Genomic DNA, 14,187 nt, shown 5'->3' with positions numbered 1-14,187 from the left:
CGGGATGCTTGCCTCAGGGATCTCTTCGCGAATAAGAAACTCTTATTCGCGAAGAGGCTCTCGGGAGGGGCTTGGAAATATTTTTGGAACCTCCCGCCTGCTGGATGGGCGGGAGGTCCTCGGCCCCACGCCTTCCGCCCGATTAACGGGCAGGAGGTACCCATTTTTCCAATTTTTCCCAACCGACACATTTTTTCGAATTTTATTTTTTAGCTTTTTTTTAAAAAAGTCCGAACCAATCAAAGCCCCCGCGCCCGCGCGGCGCCGGCGCCACCACACCACGCGGGCACGATGCGCTGCTCGCCTCAGCTGTCCCACCGCGACTTCGTCGCCGCGCTCTCCCGCTGCTCCACCCGCGCGCACCTCGAGCAGCTCCACGCCCACGCCTTCGTCGCGGGGCGCGCCGCCGCGCAGCCCACCACCTTCCACCTCCTCCGCTTCGCCGCGCTCCGCCTCTCGTGCCTCCCCTACGCGCGCCGCCTCTTCGACGCCACGCCCCACCCCAACGTCTTCCTCTACTCCGCCATGCTCTCCGCCTACGTTTCCTCCGCCGCAGCCGCCGGCTCACACCATTCCTCCCACGCGCACGCCCGTGATGCGCTCGACCTCTTCCTCCGCATGCTCCGCCGCGGCCGCCCGGCGCCCAACCAGTTCGTGTACCCGCTCGCGCTCCGCGCCGCCTGCGCCGTCGGCGTTCACCTTGTCAGGTCGATCCATTCCCACGCCTGCAAGAGCGGCTTCTGCGAGTACGATGTCTTATTGACCTCGCTGCTCGATGGCTACTCGAGGTACGGGATGATGGCCGACGCGCGCAAGCTGTTCGACGGTTTGACCGAGAGGAACGTGGTCTCCTGGACCGCGCTGGTGTCCGGGTACGCAAGGGCCGGGAAAGTTGGGGATGCGATCGTGCTCTTCGAGCGGATGCCTGAGAGGGACGTGGCTGCATGGAACGCGATCATCGCAGGCTGCACTCAGAACGGGCTGTTTGTGGAGGCGGTTGGGATTTTGGGGAGGATGGTGGGCGAGGGGTTCCGGCCAAATGCAACCACAGTTTCTTGTGTGCTATCTGCATGTGGGCATCTTGGGACGCTGAAGATTGGGAAGTTGATCCACTGCTATGCGTGGAGGACCTGTGTTGGTTTTGGCTCTTCCGTTCTGAATGGGTTGATCGATATGCACGGTAAATGTGGGAATCTAAAGGGGGCAAGATGGATCTTTAATGAAGTTTCAGATAGAAGCCTGACCACGTGGAATTCTCTGATCAATTGTCTTGCACTACATGGGCGCAGCAAGTGTGCAATCGCTGTGTTTAATGCAATGAGGGATGAGGGAGTTGAACCTGATGTGGTTACTTTTGTTGGACTGTTGAATGCATGCACTCATGGAGGGTTTGTTGATGAAGGCCTTAGATACTTTGAATTAATGCAGCATGAGCACGGAATAGAGCCAGAGATTGAACATTATGGGTGTATTGTTGACCTTCTTGGCCGGGCTGGACGATTTCAGGATGCACTGAATGTTATCAGCAATATGAGGATCAAATCAGATGAAGTTATATGGGGCTCATTGCTAAATGCATGTAGAATACACAGACAACTAGAACTGGCTGAGCTTGCAATTCGGAAGTTGCTAGAGTTGGATCCAAATAATGCTAACTATGTGGTGATGCTGGCAAATGTATACAGTGAAGGTGGCTTGTGGGAAGAGGTGAGGAAAGTAAGGAAGTCTGTGAAGGAAGAGAGTATTGGCAAGAAGCTTCCTGGCTGTAGCTGGATCGAGGTGGATCGCAAGACACACCGGTTTTACTCTGGTGATGATGCTCATCCTGAGTCAGAGGATATATATGATACTCTTGATGATTTAGCAGCCTCAATGGAATTGTGACAAAATATACTGCCTGTTAACAATGTTTCCAGAAGCTTACATAGCTTGATCACTCTCATAAATTGGCTTTGTTATTGGGAAGTAATGTGCTTAACAGGTGTGCGGTAAACGAGGTGGGATCCCCTAAGTTAAGCATTTGGCCTACATAACACATTTATCGGGGTATACAAGGTGTTCCATCAAAGCCTTTTATCAAGCTACTTCATGTCAAGTGGTACACCAAGAGGTGGATCTAATGCCTGAACTGGACTGAACTTATGTTCAGGATTTGCGCCTTTTCTGTTTCAAAATGCCATCATCAATGCATGAAGGTATGCATTTATTTCCATTTGATCACATTGCTTATTCAAATAATCTACTTGCAAAGATACTTTTTTTGTCTTGTCTATTTGATGCTAGAGTAGGTGTGCTTCTATCAGCCCTATATGCAACCCACATCTTGATGAACTTTCTACATCCATTTTTACTTTCTTTATGGAATGGCCATTGACCCAGTGTTTGATGTCACCAATCATGCTGTCAGTGTGGGACTGTGGGTTCTCTTGCCTGACATGTATTTTCTTTCCCCTTGTGACCATTCTAATTGCTAAATTCCTTGCCAAAAAAAAGATGGGGGTGGCAGCTAGCCTGTACTTATCTGTAGTCATTGTCACATTTTATATGCCAGCTAGAAATGGATAGTTGACCCCTTTCATATGCACTGTTGCCTGTAAAATAAACCATAAGACACGGAAACAAACAGATGGTAATGAGGACAAGAGGCCAGGATTGGTTGATGCTAACTGTGTAATATGTGTGGATAATTATCTTTGAAGAAAAAGAACCGAATTCAATTCTTCCTTATCTTTTCCAAAGGCGCCGGTGTGTTCTCAGTTCTGTGCCAAAGTGGCGTGGGATATAACTACCTAGTTTAGTGCAGTATTGATACATTTTGTCTGAAATAACTGAAACAAACTAGAAAGGTACTGTAGAAATACCAGTAGTATGTTTGTCTGATTATTTGTACTGTCAGTATAACAAATTAGCATATGCAGATCCACAGTGCTGTGAAAATATCTTGTTGCTGATAGTTAATGTCTCTCCATAGTTATGCAGACCCGGATGAGAATGGAACATGGGATGGGTAGATACTAATCAAGAAAAGTACAAAATTCAGAATCTGGAGTCTGAAGAAGAGCCTTGCATTTGCTGATTGTTAAAATACATATTTTTACTATTTGCCGCACCGGTTAGTCATTACCGCTTTGAGCCTGAGATTTCACAACCAGTATATAGTGGAAATGACTGGAGCAAACTAGAAAGGTGTTGCCAAATTATTTGAACCACTAGTATATTTTTCACATTCATTGTACTGCCAGTATACCAAATTACCATTCTTGTAACTGTCTTTTTGCTGGTACTCTATGTCTGTCCACATTTATTCAGATCAGATGAGAACGGAACATGTGAAAGGTAAATCAAGAAAAAAAATGCAAAATTCAGGATCTGAAAACTAGAGAAGAGCGTTGCAGTTGCTAATGTCTGAAAGATGTCTTTCACCACATGTATTAGTGATTAGTCATTTGAGCCTGTCCTTTCACAACAAACATTGCTCAATCACAGTGTTTAGATGGATACTCCTGACCTAGAAACCTTGTTTCATTTAGGGGTGTTTGGTTTGAGTTGTGAGAGGCTGATGGATCAAGTGTTTGGTTTGAGTTGTGAGAGGCTGATGGATCATTGATCCTAGCTCAACCTTACCCATTTTTTTGGTTTGAGGAATGGAATGGGTTAATCCACCACCTCATTTGTCACAAGCATATTGTTAGTATGATTTGAGGAATTGTGTCATTGCTCAAACATAGTACAAAACACCTTAGTAGTGAACATGTTGTTTGTACAAAGGATGTTTATTACAGTTTTGCGATTCGAAAGGTATGTTGCATGCATGCATGCTAGTGCACATCTTTGGAAGGCAGAAGGACCATGACTTAGGGTATTTGATGATATGATCACAAGGCCCCAAGCCAGCAAACTGTTCAACCTGCAGTTAAGCACACAAGTTTACTCTCATCTCTTCTTGGCACTTCCTCAACTTGATATTATCTCACTTTTGGTATACCATAATTATGTTATTGTTCCGTAGTCTGATTTTAACAAAACCCACATGCTCAGTGCTAATTAACAATCACTGTTATTTAGAATGACTGATGACCTTGTCCCTCAGCACTATTTAATTACTTTTGCCTCATTTTCTTGGACAGTACAAAGGAGTAAAATAGGAAATGTGATGGGAGAAGCTGAAGATGAACCCAAGAAACTGCTATGTATTTCCATTTACTGGCACAGAAGGTAATTCCATATTTCTAGCGTACTCAATTTGTGGAATTTCGTTGCAGATGCTTTAGCATCAACCATGCTGTGCCCAACAGAAACTTGGACTTGCAGCTGCGATAGCTGTTTGTGACGACCAGTACCCCCTTATTCATTTGAATATATAAGAAAAGTTGGAATCAGATGTACAGCTTCTGGGTTTTAGTATCATTGGACGTGTCAACACATATTTCTTGGAACTTGGATGAACTGTGGTGCCATTGTCCTAAGAATATTTTCTGTCCATGCTGTAGCCCATACCTGCTGCCATATCTGCTTTATTTTTTTTAGCTTAGCTGGGTTCTCTTTGGATTTATCCTATCGTCCCCGATCTTTCCCTCCAATTCAGAAATTCTCCTCGTGTTAACTTATTTGTTAATTGTTAATTCATTGTTTTCTTTCTTGAAGGGTATCGATTCATTGGTGGTTCATGTGTTCCCATCCATGGATCGTGTCTCCACAACTTGGTAAAAAGGCGATTCTTCGACTGAAGAGATCAAGATTCAAGGCTATGGAGGGAGTTACGCGATGCTCGTATATCGTCACATGGCTGGATCAGGGTAGAAAGAAGATGGGCAAATGTCCGCCGTACGTTGCCACTGCAACCCTTGCCAGCTAAGATGGGAGGTTGAAAAGGATGGTGCAGGTTACTGGAACAAGCATGCAAGGTGCCAAGGTACAACGACATGGACCGGCGATTTGGAAAGGGGGGAACAAAAGTACTCTTATCGTCTTGGTCTGGAACAATTCCAGTATACCTCGCCATGTAAATTGCGAGCGGTATATGCCACCCTGACCACCCAAAACCAGCCAAAAAGTTTGGTCAATCGCAGCGTTCGAGCCCGTCCAAATAAAGGCGGGATAAGTGACTGGACTGATACGCAGCCATGTCTTATCTCAGCAACTTTTTCAGGGCTTCTTGTTCATGAGTTGTTTTCGGTGATATCCGTTCAAAGGGGTGGTACGATGGACCCCCTGTTTCCAGTTCATGAACTGCGCAAAGCAGGGATGCCGTGAAGATTCTGCACAGATGGTCACGAGTGGCTCATGGCTTCCATTTCGAGCAATTTTGTAATGCAAAGGAATGGGATCACGCCCCTAATGCCAGCGTTTCTTCCTCGATGAATAATAGCAGTCTTTCTTATAAACCAAAAAAAAAAGAAATGAAGGTATCAACCTGTATCGATGAATGGATGAACCATCCGTGCAAAAAATGCCAAACTCCACATAATTGAGGTCAAAGTAAAGATGCGATCATAGACAAGAAGAGTAATAGTATAACTCGTTGTTATTATACAATCTTGTGTAGCATCATACGGTGAGATCCAGCTCAACAGAAGGGTGGGTGGCCTGCGTGCAATCTGCACGGCGTATGCATGTGTACTACTACTACTATGGCGGCTAGAACTCGCCGCTGGACGCGTTGGCGATCTGCGAGCTCTGCACCCCCTTGGGCCTGCCGCTCGGGTCCTCGTCGTGGTACGCGTACGCGAACCCGCCGTGCCGCGTCTGGTCCATGCCGGCCATCTCGTCCTCGGCGGACACGCGGAGCAGGCCCATCTTGTTGAGCGCCAGGAACAGCGGGGCCATGGTGACGCTCACCCACGCCGCGATCACCAGGACCATCACCACGTTCGCCGCCAGCAGCCGCCCGCCGCCGCCCATGAAGAGCCCGTATGGCCGCCCCGGCGCGCCGTAGATCTGCTCCACGTACTCCCGGCGGGCGAACAGCCCCGTGAAGATGACCCCCCACGCGCCGCACCCGCCGTGCAGCTGCGCGGCCTCCAGCGGGTCGTCGAACCGGAGCCTCGCCGCCAGCGCGTTGAGCCCGATGAGCACCCACGCCGACACGAACCCGCAGATGATGGCCGCCCAGGGGTCGACGACCGAGCAGCCGGCGGTGATCGCGGCGAAGCCGCCCAGGAGGCCGTTGCAGACGTCGAGCACGTTCCAGTGCCCCGTCTGGAGCCGCTTGCCGAAGAGCGTCGTGAGCGCCGCTGTGCTGCCGGCGAGGGTGGTGGTCACGGCCGTGCGGCCCACGGCGGACCACTGCCCGTGGATGCTGCCGGCGGGGCCGTAGCTCCTGAGGATGGTGAGAAACGACCCCGGGTTGAAACCGAACCACCCGAACCACAGCAGGAAGGTGCCGAGAACGACGAGCGACGCGCTGTGCCCGCGCAGCGCCACCGAGCGGCCGGCGTGGTCGAACCGGCCAATGCGCGGGCCCTCGATGAGGGCGCCCCAGAGCCCGGCGATGCCGCCGACCATGTGGACGACGCTGGACCCGGCGAAGTCGATGATGCCGGAGCCGAAGAGCAGCTTCCCCGACGTCCGGGATGCCGAGGCCCAGCCGTCGGCGGACCAGACCCAGTGGGAGACCACCGGGTACACGAAGCCGGTGAGGAAGGCGGAGTAGATGAGGTACGCCACGAACTGCGTCCGCTCGGCGATGGATCCCGACGTGATCCCGGCCGCCGCGATGGCGAAGGCCCACTGGAAGAGGAAGAAGTCGTAGTCGAAGCCGACCTGGGGCAGCCGCTTGAGGCCGAAGAACTGCTTGCCGATGAAGCCGTTGGACGGGGTCCCGTACGCGAAGGCGAAGCCGAAGAGGTAGTAGAAGAGCGCGCCGGCGGCGGCGTCGAGCACGTTGGTGAGCATGATGTTCATGGTGTTCTTGGCGCGGACGGAGCCCGCGCAGAGCATGGCGAACCCCAGCTGCATGGCAAAGACGAGGTACGCCGAGAAGAGCAGGTACGTCGAGTCCACCGCCGACGTGGTGTCCGCGAACCGGTTGCACAGGTAGTCCGTCGCGTTCGCCGCCGCCGGGCCCAGCAGCGGCGCGAGGCTCGCGGCGCACGTCGTCGCCATCGACCGACCTGCCTGCTCGCTCGCCGCTCCCTCTTCCTTCCTTTCTTCTATGAGCAATGGGAGATGGCGATGCGCGGCGCGAGGAGGAGGCCGGAACGGTGGCGTCCGATTTATAGGAGCGAGCTTCGGCGACGACGGGAGGACTGCTCGAATCAGGAGGCGCCTGCTGGCTGCTGGACGCTGCCGTCGTTCAAAAGTTCGCAGGGGCCCACCTGCCGGGCGTGGGCCCTGCTGATGTTCTTTTCATCAGTAATAGGCGTTCTTGTTGAATCTTGGTGGCGTCTAAACTTGTACTGTACTCTGAACAATTGTGGTAGGATGATGGCCAGCACACACTGTACGCGTTGTTGCGTACAGGGGTACTCCACTACCGTATCCGTATCTTGCAGTGTAGAGATGTGTATTCATGAATCGAGAAGTCAATGCAGTGTTGCATCCCATCTCCGCTCGCGTCACATTTGAATCGAAGGCTTTTAAAATGCACATCATTTTCGGCAGGGATGCGGACGTGGGACGACGACCAACATATCATTTTGTATTGGATGACCCGTGTTTCCAAACGTACCAACCTGATGAACATAATCGTGTAGCCACTGTGGCCTGATGTGCCCCCAGAAAAATTGGTCTGTCAGTGTGCGTGAAGGACCGCAATGTGCGGCTGCGCCTGAAACTTTTTAGCATCATCTGTAGCAGTCTTCCTCTGTTCAAAGCCCTACAGGTTGCAAACTTTCAGACCCATCCCTAACTATATAGTATTCTCCTTGGGGCATCGGCACCTGCCAATTTCTCCTCCTGCATGTTGCATGATTCGTCTACCGGTTCGTCGCTGTCCGGAGGGTAGCCTGTGGGTTGATCGTGCCGTGCCCAGACTCCGGAGACAGGGACGTTCTTGGATCCACGTTTGACCTTGGATTAACAAAAGGCGCTTAAACCCTCCCAAGGAGACATGATCTGACGCCGGTAAATCACCCCCAACTGCTGCGGGTCATTGGAGATTATTGGAGTTTTCAGTGCAAATTGGCCTCTGCTGTCATTTGCTGAACCTGTGCTTGCACGTTATGGGTGTATCGATTTCGACTGTACTTTTCATCTGCGCCTGGGCCCTGTTAGGGCCCCCTAAATTTTTGTCTACGTCTCGCACTGATGTGATCAGACGATCTTTTGTCTGTTCCTGTTACTAAAAGTCAGTTCAACGTTGTTAGGGCGGAGTGTGCCTTTTTCAGCGTGGAAGACTTGGTTACCGTGTAAAAGTTTCTAAAAGATACTGTATGTTCTATTCGATCCATTTCCAAAGATAAAGTCTGTCACTGCAATGTGCGCTGAGCATAGAAGGTTTCAGCGTTGCCAAAACAGTCTTCGTTTATTCAAATCCTCGAAACTGCTTTCAGGCACATCCCAATTCCCAAGCAAGTAGTACATCTGCATCGAATTCGGGCACCGCTGATCATCTTATCCATACTTCATCCCTCACTGTGGATCAGCTCAGCTCAGCGCCTCAGCCCGTGATGGCCTGCGCCCATCGTGCCGGACCGACCCGGAACCACGGAACGATCAGAAAACAACCGATCCCCAGACGACACAGGCGACGCCGGACTCATGGCCGGGATCCGACGCCGCCGGAGACGCCACCACCGCGCCGCGCAAATCCACGCCCCCCTCCGTTAAAAAATCTCGGACGTCGACGCCATCCGGGGAGACTAACCGCCGCCGCGAAAGCGTCCGGTCGATTTGACAGTCAACCGCGTGGCAAGATGGGGATGACACACAATCCCCACTTGCGGCGCCATCTCCGGTAGCCAAGTTCCCCTTTGCAAGCGCGACGATTCGACTTCGACCCCACCGGAGAGCAAGCAGCCCTGCCCGCCCTGAGTAGTTTATGATGTGTCCACACTCCGGAGACAGATGTTCTTGGATCCATCCGTTCATCCCTGTTTGACTTTGGATTAAGAAAAGGCGCCTTTATTACTATCCATTTAAAGAAACACGATCTGGCATCAGTACATCGCCATCTAGCAGCTGCGGATCGTCAGACTATTGAGTTCTCGGCGCAGTTGGCCTCTGCTCCCATTTGCTGCAACCGGCTATAAAAAACTGTCGTCTTCGCCAGAACAAGTTGAGCCGTGAGACGACTAGTTCTTTTCTTTTTTAGCCAAAGTCCAGACGTACGAGCAGCAATAATAAACACGATCAGAGGAAAACCCAATCAGTCGATGCGGAACGCGACGGTCTGGAAACAGTGCAGGCCGCCGAAGGACACGTCGCCGTCGGCGGGGTTCCCGGGTCCCCTTGCCTCCGTCACTGGCGGCGCCGCCGGCCTGAGCCTGACCACGTCGTCGCCGTTCTTGCTGGCGTTGCGATCGGCACCCTTCGCGGCCGACGACGTCAGGGAGCGCCTCCATGGGAATGAACAACCTCGGCGGTCGCTTGGTCCGTTGGTCAGTCTGGTCGCGCCCGGTGTCAGCGAGAACTCGTTCGGAGGCAGTGTTGGTGCGCTTAGTGATTGGCATGGCAGCGCACGGCTTGGCTCGAGCGTTTCCGTTCCGGACGTGGAAGCCGAGGACGAGCGCGCTGTAGGGGATAAGTCCGTGCGCGTATTGGATCACAAGGCGGGGGGGATCTCACGGATCACGGTCATCGGTCAATCACTCCATTGGACTCTGTGGAGGTTCGAGTTCGAGGAGGCGAGGACGTTTCAGCCAACGCGGGAGCCGGGAGCGGCGGCAGCTATCTGATCGGGTGTTGGAACGCTTGACGTGTTGGGCTGGAAGGGGCCCAATCGTTCGTTTTGGGCGCGGACTGGGTTGGTGTGTGTTTGTTGCGGCAGCTAAGAGCCCACGATCTTGTGTGTAGAGACTTCGGCCGACATAGCCCAACCAGATGGTTTCTACCCCTCAAAAAAAAAAATGGTTCTCGCGTTTTGCTACTCCCTCCGTCCTACCTACTCTGTACTCTCTCTAGTCTCTAGCTTTGTGCTAAGACAAATTTCTCGAACTTTGATAAAATTTATAGAAGAAATACCGACATTTACGAAATCTAATCAAATTTATATCTGTAATTCAGGGAGTACACAACCATGCAAGTCGAAATGTGTTAATAAGACAGACGTAGAAAATAAAATACTTGACGAACCTACAAATTCACAAGTTACAACCACGTGGGGCCAGACGGCCAGTGCCGTGGTCTACATACAATACGTTTAATTTACAAACTCAACATAGCGGGAGAACCTCACACCAAGGGAACATGGCTGCATCGCCTACTCCAGCGTCTCGCCAGGCTACGCATCATCCATTTCGATTGCCGGCCCGGCACCGTCCTGCTCCACGAGGACGTACCCGGGGCCGCCGTGGCACGCCACGTCCATTCCCCTCCGCTCATCGTCTTCCGCGACCCGGAGCAGCCCGAGCTTGTGCAGCGCGTAGAACAGCGGTCCCATGGTGAGGGAGACCCACCCGACGATGGTCAGAATCTGCACGACGTGGGCGGCGAGCAGCCGCCCGCCGCCGCCCATGAAGAGCCCGTACGGCCGCCCCGGCGCGCCGTAGATCTGCTCCACGTACTCCCTGCGCGCGAAGAGCGCCGTGAAGAGGATCCCCCACGCCCCGCACCCGCCGTGCAGCTGCGCCGCCTCCAGCGGGTCGTCGAACCTGACCATCTCTGCCAGCTTGTTGCAGCCGATGAGCACCCACGCGGAGACGAACCCGCAGATCACCGACGCCCACGGGTCGACCACGGAGCAGCCCGCGGTGATGGCGGCGAACCCGCCGAGCAGGCCGTTGCAGACGTCGGTCGCGTTCCAGTGCCCCACCATCCATTTCTTGGCGTAGAGCGTTGTCAACGCCGCGACGCTGCCAGCCAGCGACGTGGTCACCGCGGTGCGGCCAACCGCTTCCCACTGCCCGTCGATCGTCCCGGACTGCCCGTAAACCTTGGAGATGGTGAGGAAGGACCCCGGGTTGAAGCCGAACCACCCAAACCACAGCAGGAAGGTGCCGAGGACGACGAGCGAGGCGCTGTGGCCTCTGATCGCTACCGGGCGGCCAGCGCCGTCGAACCGGCCGAGGCGAGGGCCCTCGATGAGGGCTCCCCAGAGGCCGGCAATGCCGCCGACCAGATGGACAACGCCGGAGCCGGCGAAGTCGATGACGCCCGACCCGAACAGGAGCTTCCCGGACGTCCGGCCCGCGGACGCCCACCCGTCGGCGGACCAGAACCAGTGGGAGACCACCGGGTACACGAAGCCGGTGAGGAAGGCGGAGTAGACGAGGTACGCCACGAACTTCGTCCGCTCAGCGATGGAGCCCGACGTGATCCCGGCGGCGGCGATCGCGAAGGCCCACTGGAAGAGGAAGAAGTCGTAGCCGAAGCCGGTCTGCGGGAGGCGCTTGAGGCCGAAGAACTGCCTCCCGATGAAGCCGTTGGAGGGCGTCCCGAACGCGAAGGCGAAGCCGAAGAGGTAGTAGAAGAGCGCGCCGGCGGCGGCGTCGAGGACGTTGGTGAGCATGATGTTGACGGAGTTCTTGGCGCGGACGGAGCCCGCGCAGAGCATGGCGAACCCCAGCTGCATGGCGAAGACGAGGTAGGCCGAGAAGAGCAGGTACGTCGCGTCCACGGCCGATGACGTGTCGGTGAACTTGTTGCAGATGTACGTGGCGGCCACGGAGGCGTTCGACGAGCCGCCTAGCAGCAGGCCAAGGTCATCCAGGCACGACATGGTGTCCGCTGGCCTATGGCAATATTGCGATGATTTTCGCTATGGTGTTAGGGAAAAGGAATCGGGTGATGTGTGATTCTGTATAGCATGCTGGTGAAGTATTTATAGAAGCAGAACATTGGAACCCACCATTATGTTGGTATCTTCTATGTACGGTGGTTCACTATTAAATTAGAAGATTCTTTTTTTAAAAAAAAAGATGGAGGATTCATGGTCGTAAAAACAAAAACAACGGGAAATGCAAAACCGAGGGACCTGTGGATGTAGATCTGACGTTTTTGATTCATTCTGACCAACCAGCTCAAAGGATTCTTTTTTTTTTAGATTTTCATCCGATTCAAGCTTGGGTGATCCAATCGGCACTGCGATTCAAGCTGTGATGATCATTTTTTTTTCTTTGAAAAATAGCAGGAGCACTCTGCTTGTCATTTTCAAAGTAGTTTTACAGGAGGTTGACAGGTTGTAGATCATCTTTCTCGAGTTCGATAAATGTTCAGCGATGTTACGGGTTTTGATTGGAATCTAGAGCTTTGGGGTGAGAGTTTCAATAGAAATTCCGGCAACGAAATGTCAATCACGACACAGCTATGATGAACTGATTAAACATTTTTCAATTCTTTATTTCATTTCTTTAGAAAAAAAACATCCACCAACGCTCTTTGTTGATGGATTCCGTGACGGCGACTCGAATTTCCGTCGACTTCAAGGATTCCGGTTTGGGGTATCTCCTTGCGTGCTTGCATGAACGTCAGTACGTCATTACGTGTGTTGCTTGTCGTCATGCGCGGCTAACCCTTTCGAATATTGTTAAGCTTCATGCGACGTAAATCCGACATTGATTAGAGTTGCCGATGGCAGCACTTGCCAGAGCACCTTCAAAACGTTAAAACCCATCAAGCAAGAACGCACCTGGTATGCTGTATCTTGCGTGTTTGGTTCACGAACTGTATATTCAGCAACTGATACGTGCAAGCATTTTCTAGCAAAAAAGAGTTCGGATCAAATCTGCCAAAAAATATTCAGGCCTGAAAGAAGGCATAGCATATTGTGGCTATTGCCAGCATCCTCAAACCTGTTGGTAGGGGTGTTCTTAAATTTTAGTCTAGACAATCTAAGAGCCAGATTATAATCTTATACAAAGATCAAGTTGGATTCACTAGGAAGGGAGCAATAAAATCATGATCCATTACCACCTTGCATGTTGGCTCACCACCGGTTTCTTCTGGAGCCTGCCACGATAGCAGCCTGTCATGATAGCTTCTGAAGTCTGAACCACCACCCCTACGAGCTGATCAGTCCCAGAATGGCATCAGTCGACAGTCGTCACAAATAGGGAGGTCGTCACTCTCATTGCAAACATTTATCTCTGTTCTTATTTTGTTAGATTATTCAGAAATACTGCTAGTTCCGGCTATATATCTTGATTCATACAAGTACAACACGATCCCATAATCCATGAAATCCATTACCATCAGCCGACCAGCACAATATATCTCTCTGTTTACTCGTTCATTCAGATCAGTCGCTGTCTGTTAGGATCCGTACATGCCTGGACCAGAGCTGCGGGCGGCATCTGCACATCCTATCCCAGGCATTCTAAATAGTTTCTTCAGAATTCAGACGAGGCAAGCAAAACTACCAACCAGTTCTAATCCAAACTCTCGCGATTGCAAGTGGGTGCTGAACTGCGCACCGGATGTGGACAGGAATCCCCGTTGATTCTTGCAAGTGTGACTTGTAGATACCCCCCGCACCGGATTCCTGACAGCAGGACTGCATTTTTTTTTTTTGAAGAAACCAGGACTGCAATTTAAGTATCCGCTTTTTTAACAGGGTCACCCGCAGGCTGCGTTTTGGCGTCCATGCTCCTGCAGCTCGAGCGGTTGACCTTGGGCAGAAGCGCGAAGGGATCCCTATCAGACGAGTCATCGCCATTGCCCATTGGTACAGAACGAATGTAACTCGTCACTCCTCTGCAACTCGTAGGCGATCACGGTGTCCTCGTCGGTTGTAGGCAGGAACTCGACAGAAATTAGGATGAATCCAACCTTCTCAACCAAACCAGGGCGAAGCCAGAATAAATTGGCACCGGATCAGCCGAATGCTTATTAAATTTTACTGGAATCTAACACAGTGAAAAACTACTGGATACCACGAGCACCGTGGAAGTCATCAGGGTTGGCCAACCCCAACACCACCACGCAGCTTCGCCCCTGAACCAAATAAGAGATGGAACGATTCCATCCTAAAAACAAAGATGGGATCATCACGTCCCACCTCATCTCCGAACCAAACGCACGCTCGCTTCCGACGAGATGCGGAGGTCGTCAACCGAGGCCAGCACACCTGCATGCGCGAACAGGGAAACG

At 52.0% G+C, this 14,187-nt stretch overlaps 3 protein-coding genes across 6 annotated transcripts; 1 reads left to right on the top strand and 2 right to left on the bottom strand.

Annotated features, from left to right (window-relative positions):
- The first annotated feature begins 394 nt into the window (after positions 1–394).
- Positions 395–5,309, top strand: LOC112875409 (pentatricopeptide repeat-containing protein At1g33350). 4 transcript variants are annotated; one of them, XM_025939279.1, is made up of 4 exons: positions 395–2,195; positions 3,799–3,912; positions 4,128–4,215; positions 4,645–5,309. In XM_025939279.1, exon 1 carries the CDS (start codon positions 526–528, stop codon positions 1,882–1,884), a length of 1,359 nt encoding a protein of 452 aa, XP_025795064.1. In that variant the 5' UTR covers positions 395–525; the 3' UTR covers positions 1,885–2,195; positions 3,799–3,912; positions 4,128–4,215; positions 4,645–5,309. The 4 variants fall into 4 exon arrangements, with proteins under 4 accessions (XP_025795064.1, XP_025795055.1, XP_025795047.1 ...); XM_025939270.1 differs by lacking the exon at positions 3,799–3,912 and adding an exon at positions 2,980–3,186; XM_025939262.1 differs by lacking the exon at positions 3,799–3,912 and adding an exon at positions 2,972–3,112.
- A 184-nt stretch (positions 5,310–5,493) lies between these two features.
- LOC112875399 (ammonium transporter 1 member 2) lies at positions 5,494–7,181 on the bottom strand. Its single transcript, XM_025939243.1, has one exon. The coding sequence runs from the start codon at positions 7,102–7,104 to the stop codon at positions 5,638–5,640; it is 1,467 nt and encodes a 488-aa protein (XP_025795028.1). The 5' UTR covers positions 7,105–7,181; the 3' UTR covers positions 5,494–5,637.
- Positions 7,182–10,381: 3,200 nt separating this feature from the next.
- On the bottom strand, positions 10,382–11,818 carry LOC112898094 (ammonium transporter 1 member 3-like). Its single transcript, XM_025966493.1, has one exon. It carries the CDS (start codon positions 11,816–11,818, stop codon positions 10,382–10,384), a length of 1,437 nt encoding a protein of 478 aa, XP_025822278.1.
- Between the last annotated feature and the right edge of the window lie 2,369 nt (positions 11,819–14,187).

The sequence above is a fragment of the Panicum hallii genome, chromosome 1, assembly GCF_002211085.1.
Source record: "Panicum hallii strain FIL2 chromosome 1, PHallii_v3.1, whole genome shotgun sequence".
In the NCBI taxonomy this organism is placed as follows: domain Eukaryota; kingdom Viridiplantae; phylum Streptophyta; class Magnoliopsida; order Poales; family Poaceae; genus Panicum; species Panicum hallii.
The sequence above is the reverse complement of the archived record's forward strand: the minus strand, read 5'-3'. Positions and strand labels throughout refer to the sequence as shown.

Bases quoted from the DNA above. Each gene is read 5' to 3' on its own strand.
- LOC112875399 (XM_025939243.1), bottom strand. From the start codon at position 7,104: ATGGCGACGACGTGCGCCGCGAGCCTCGCGCCGCTGCTGGGCCCGGCG.
- LOC112875409 (XM_025939279.1), top strand. From the start codon at position 526: ATGCTCTCCGCCTACGTTTCCTCCGCCGCAGCCGCCGGCTCACACCAT.
- LOC112898094 (XM_025966493.1), bottom strand. From the start codon at position 11,818: ATGTCGTGCCTGGATGACCTTGGCCTGCTGCTAGGCGGCTCGTCGAAC.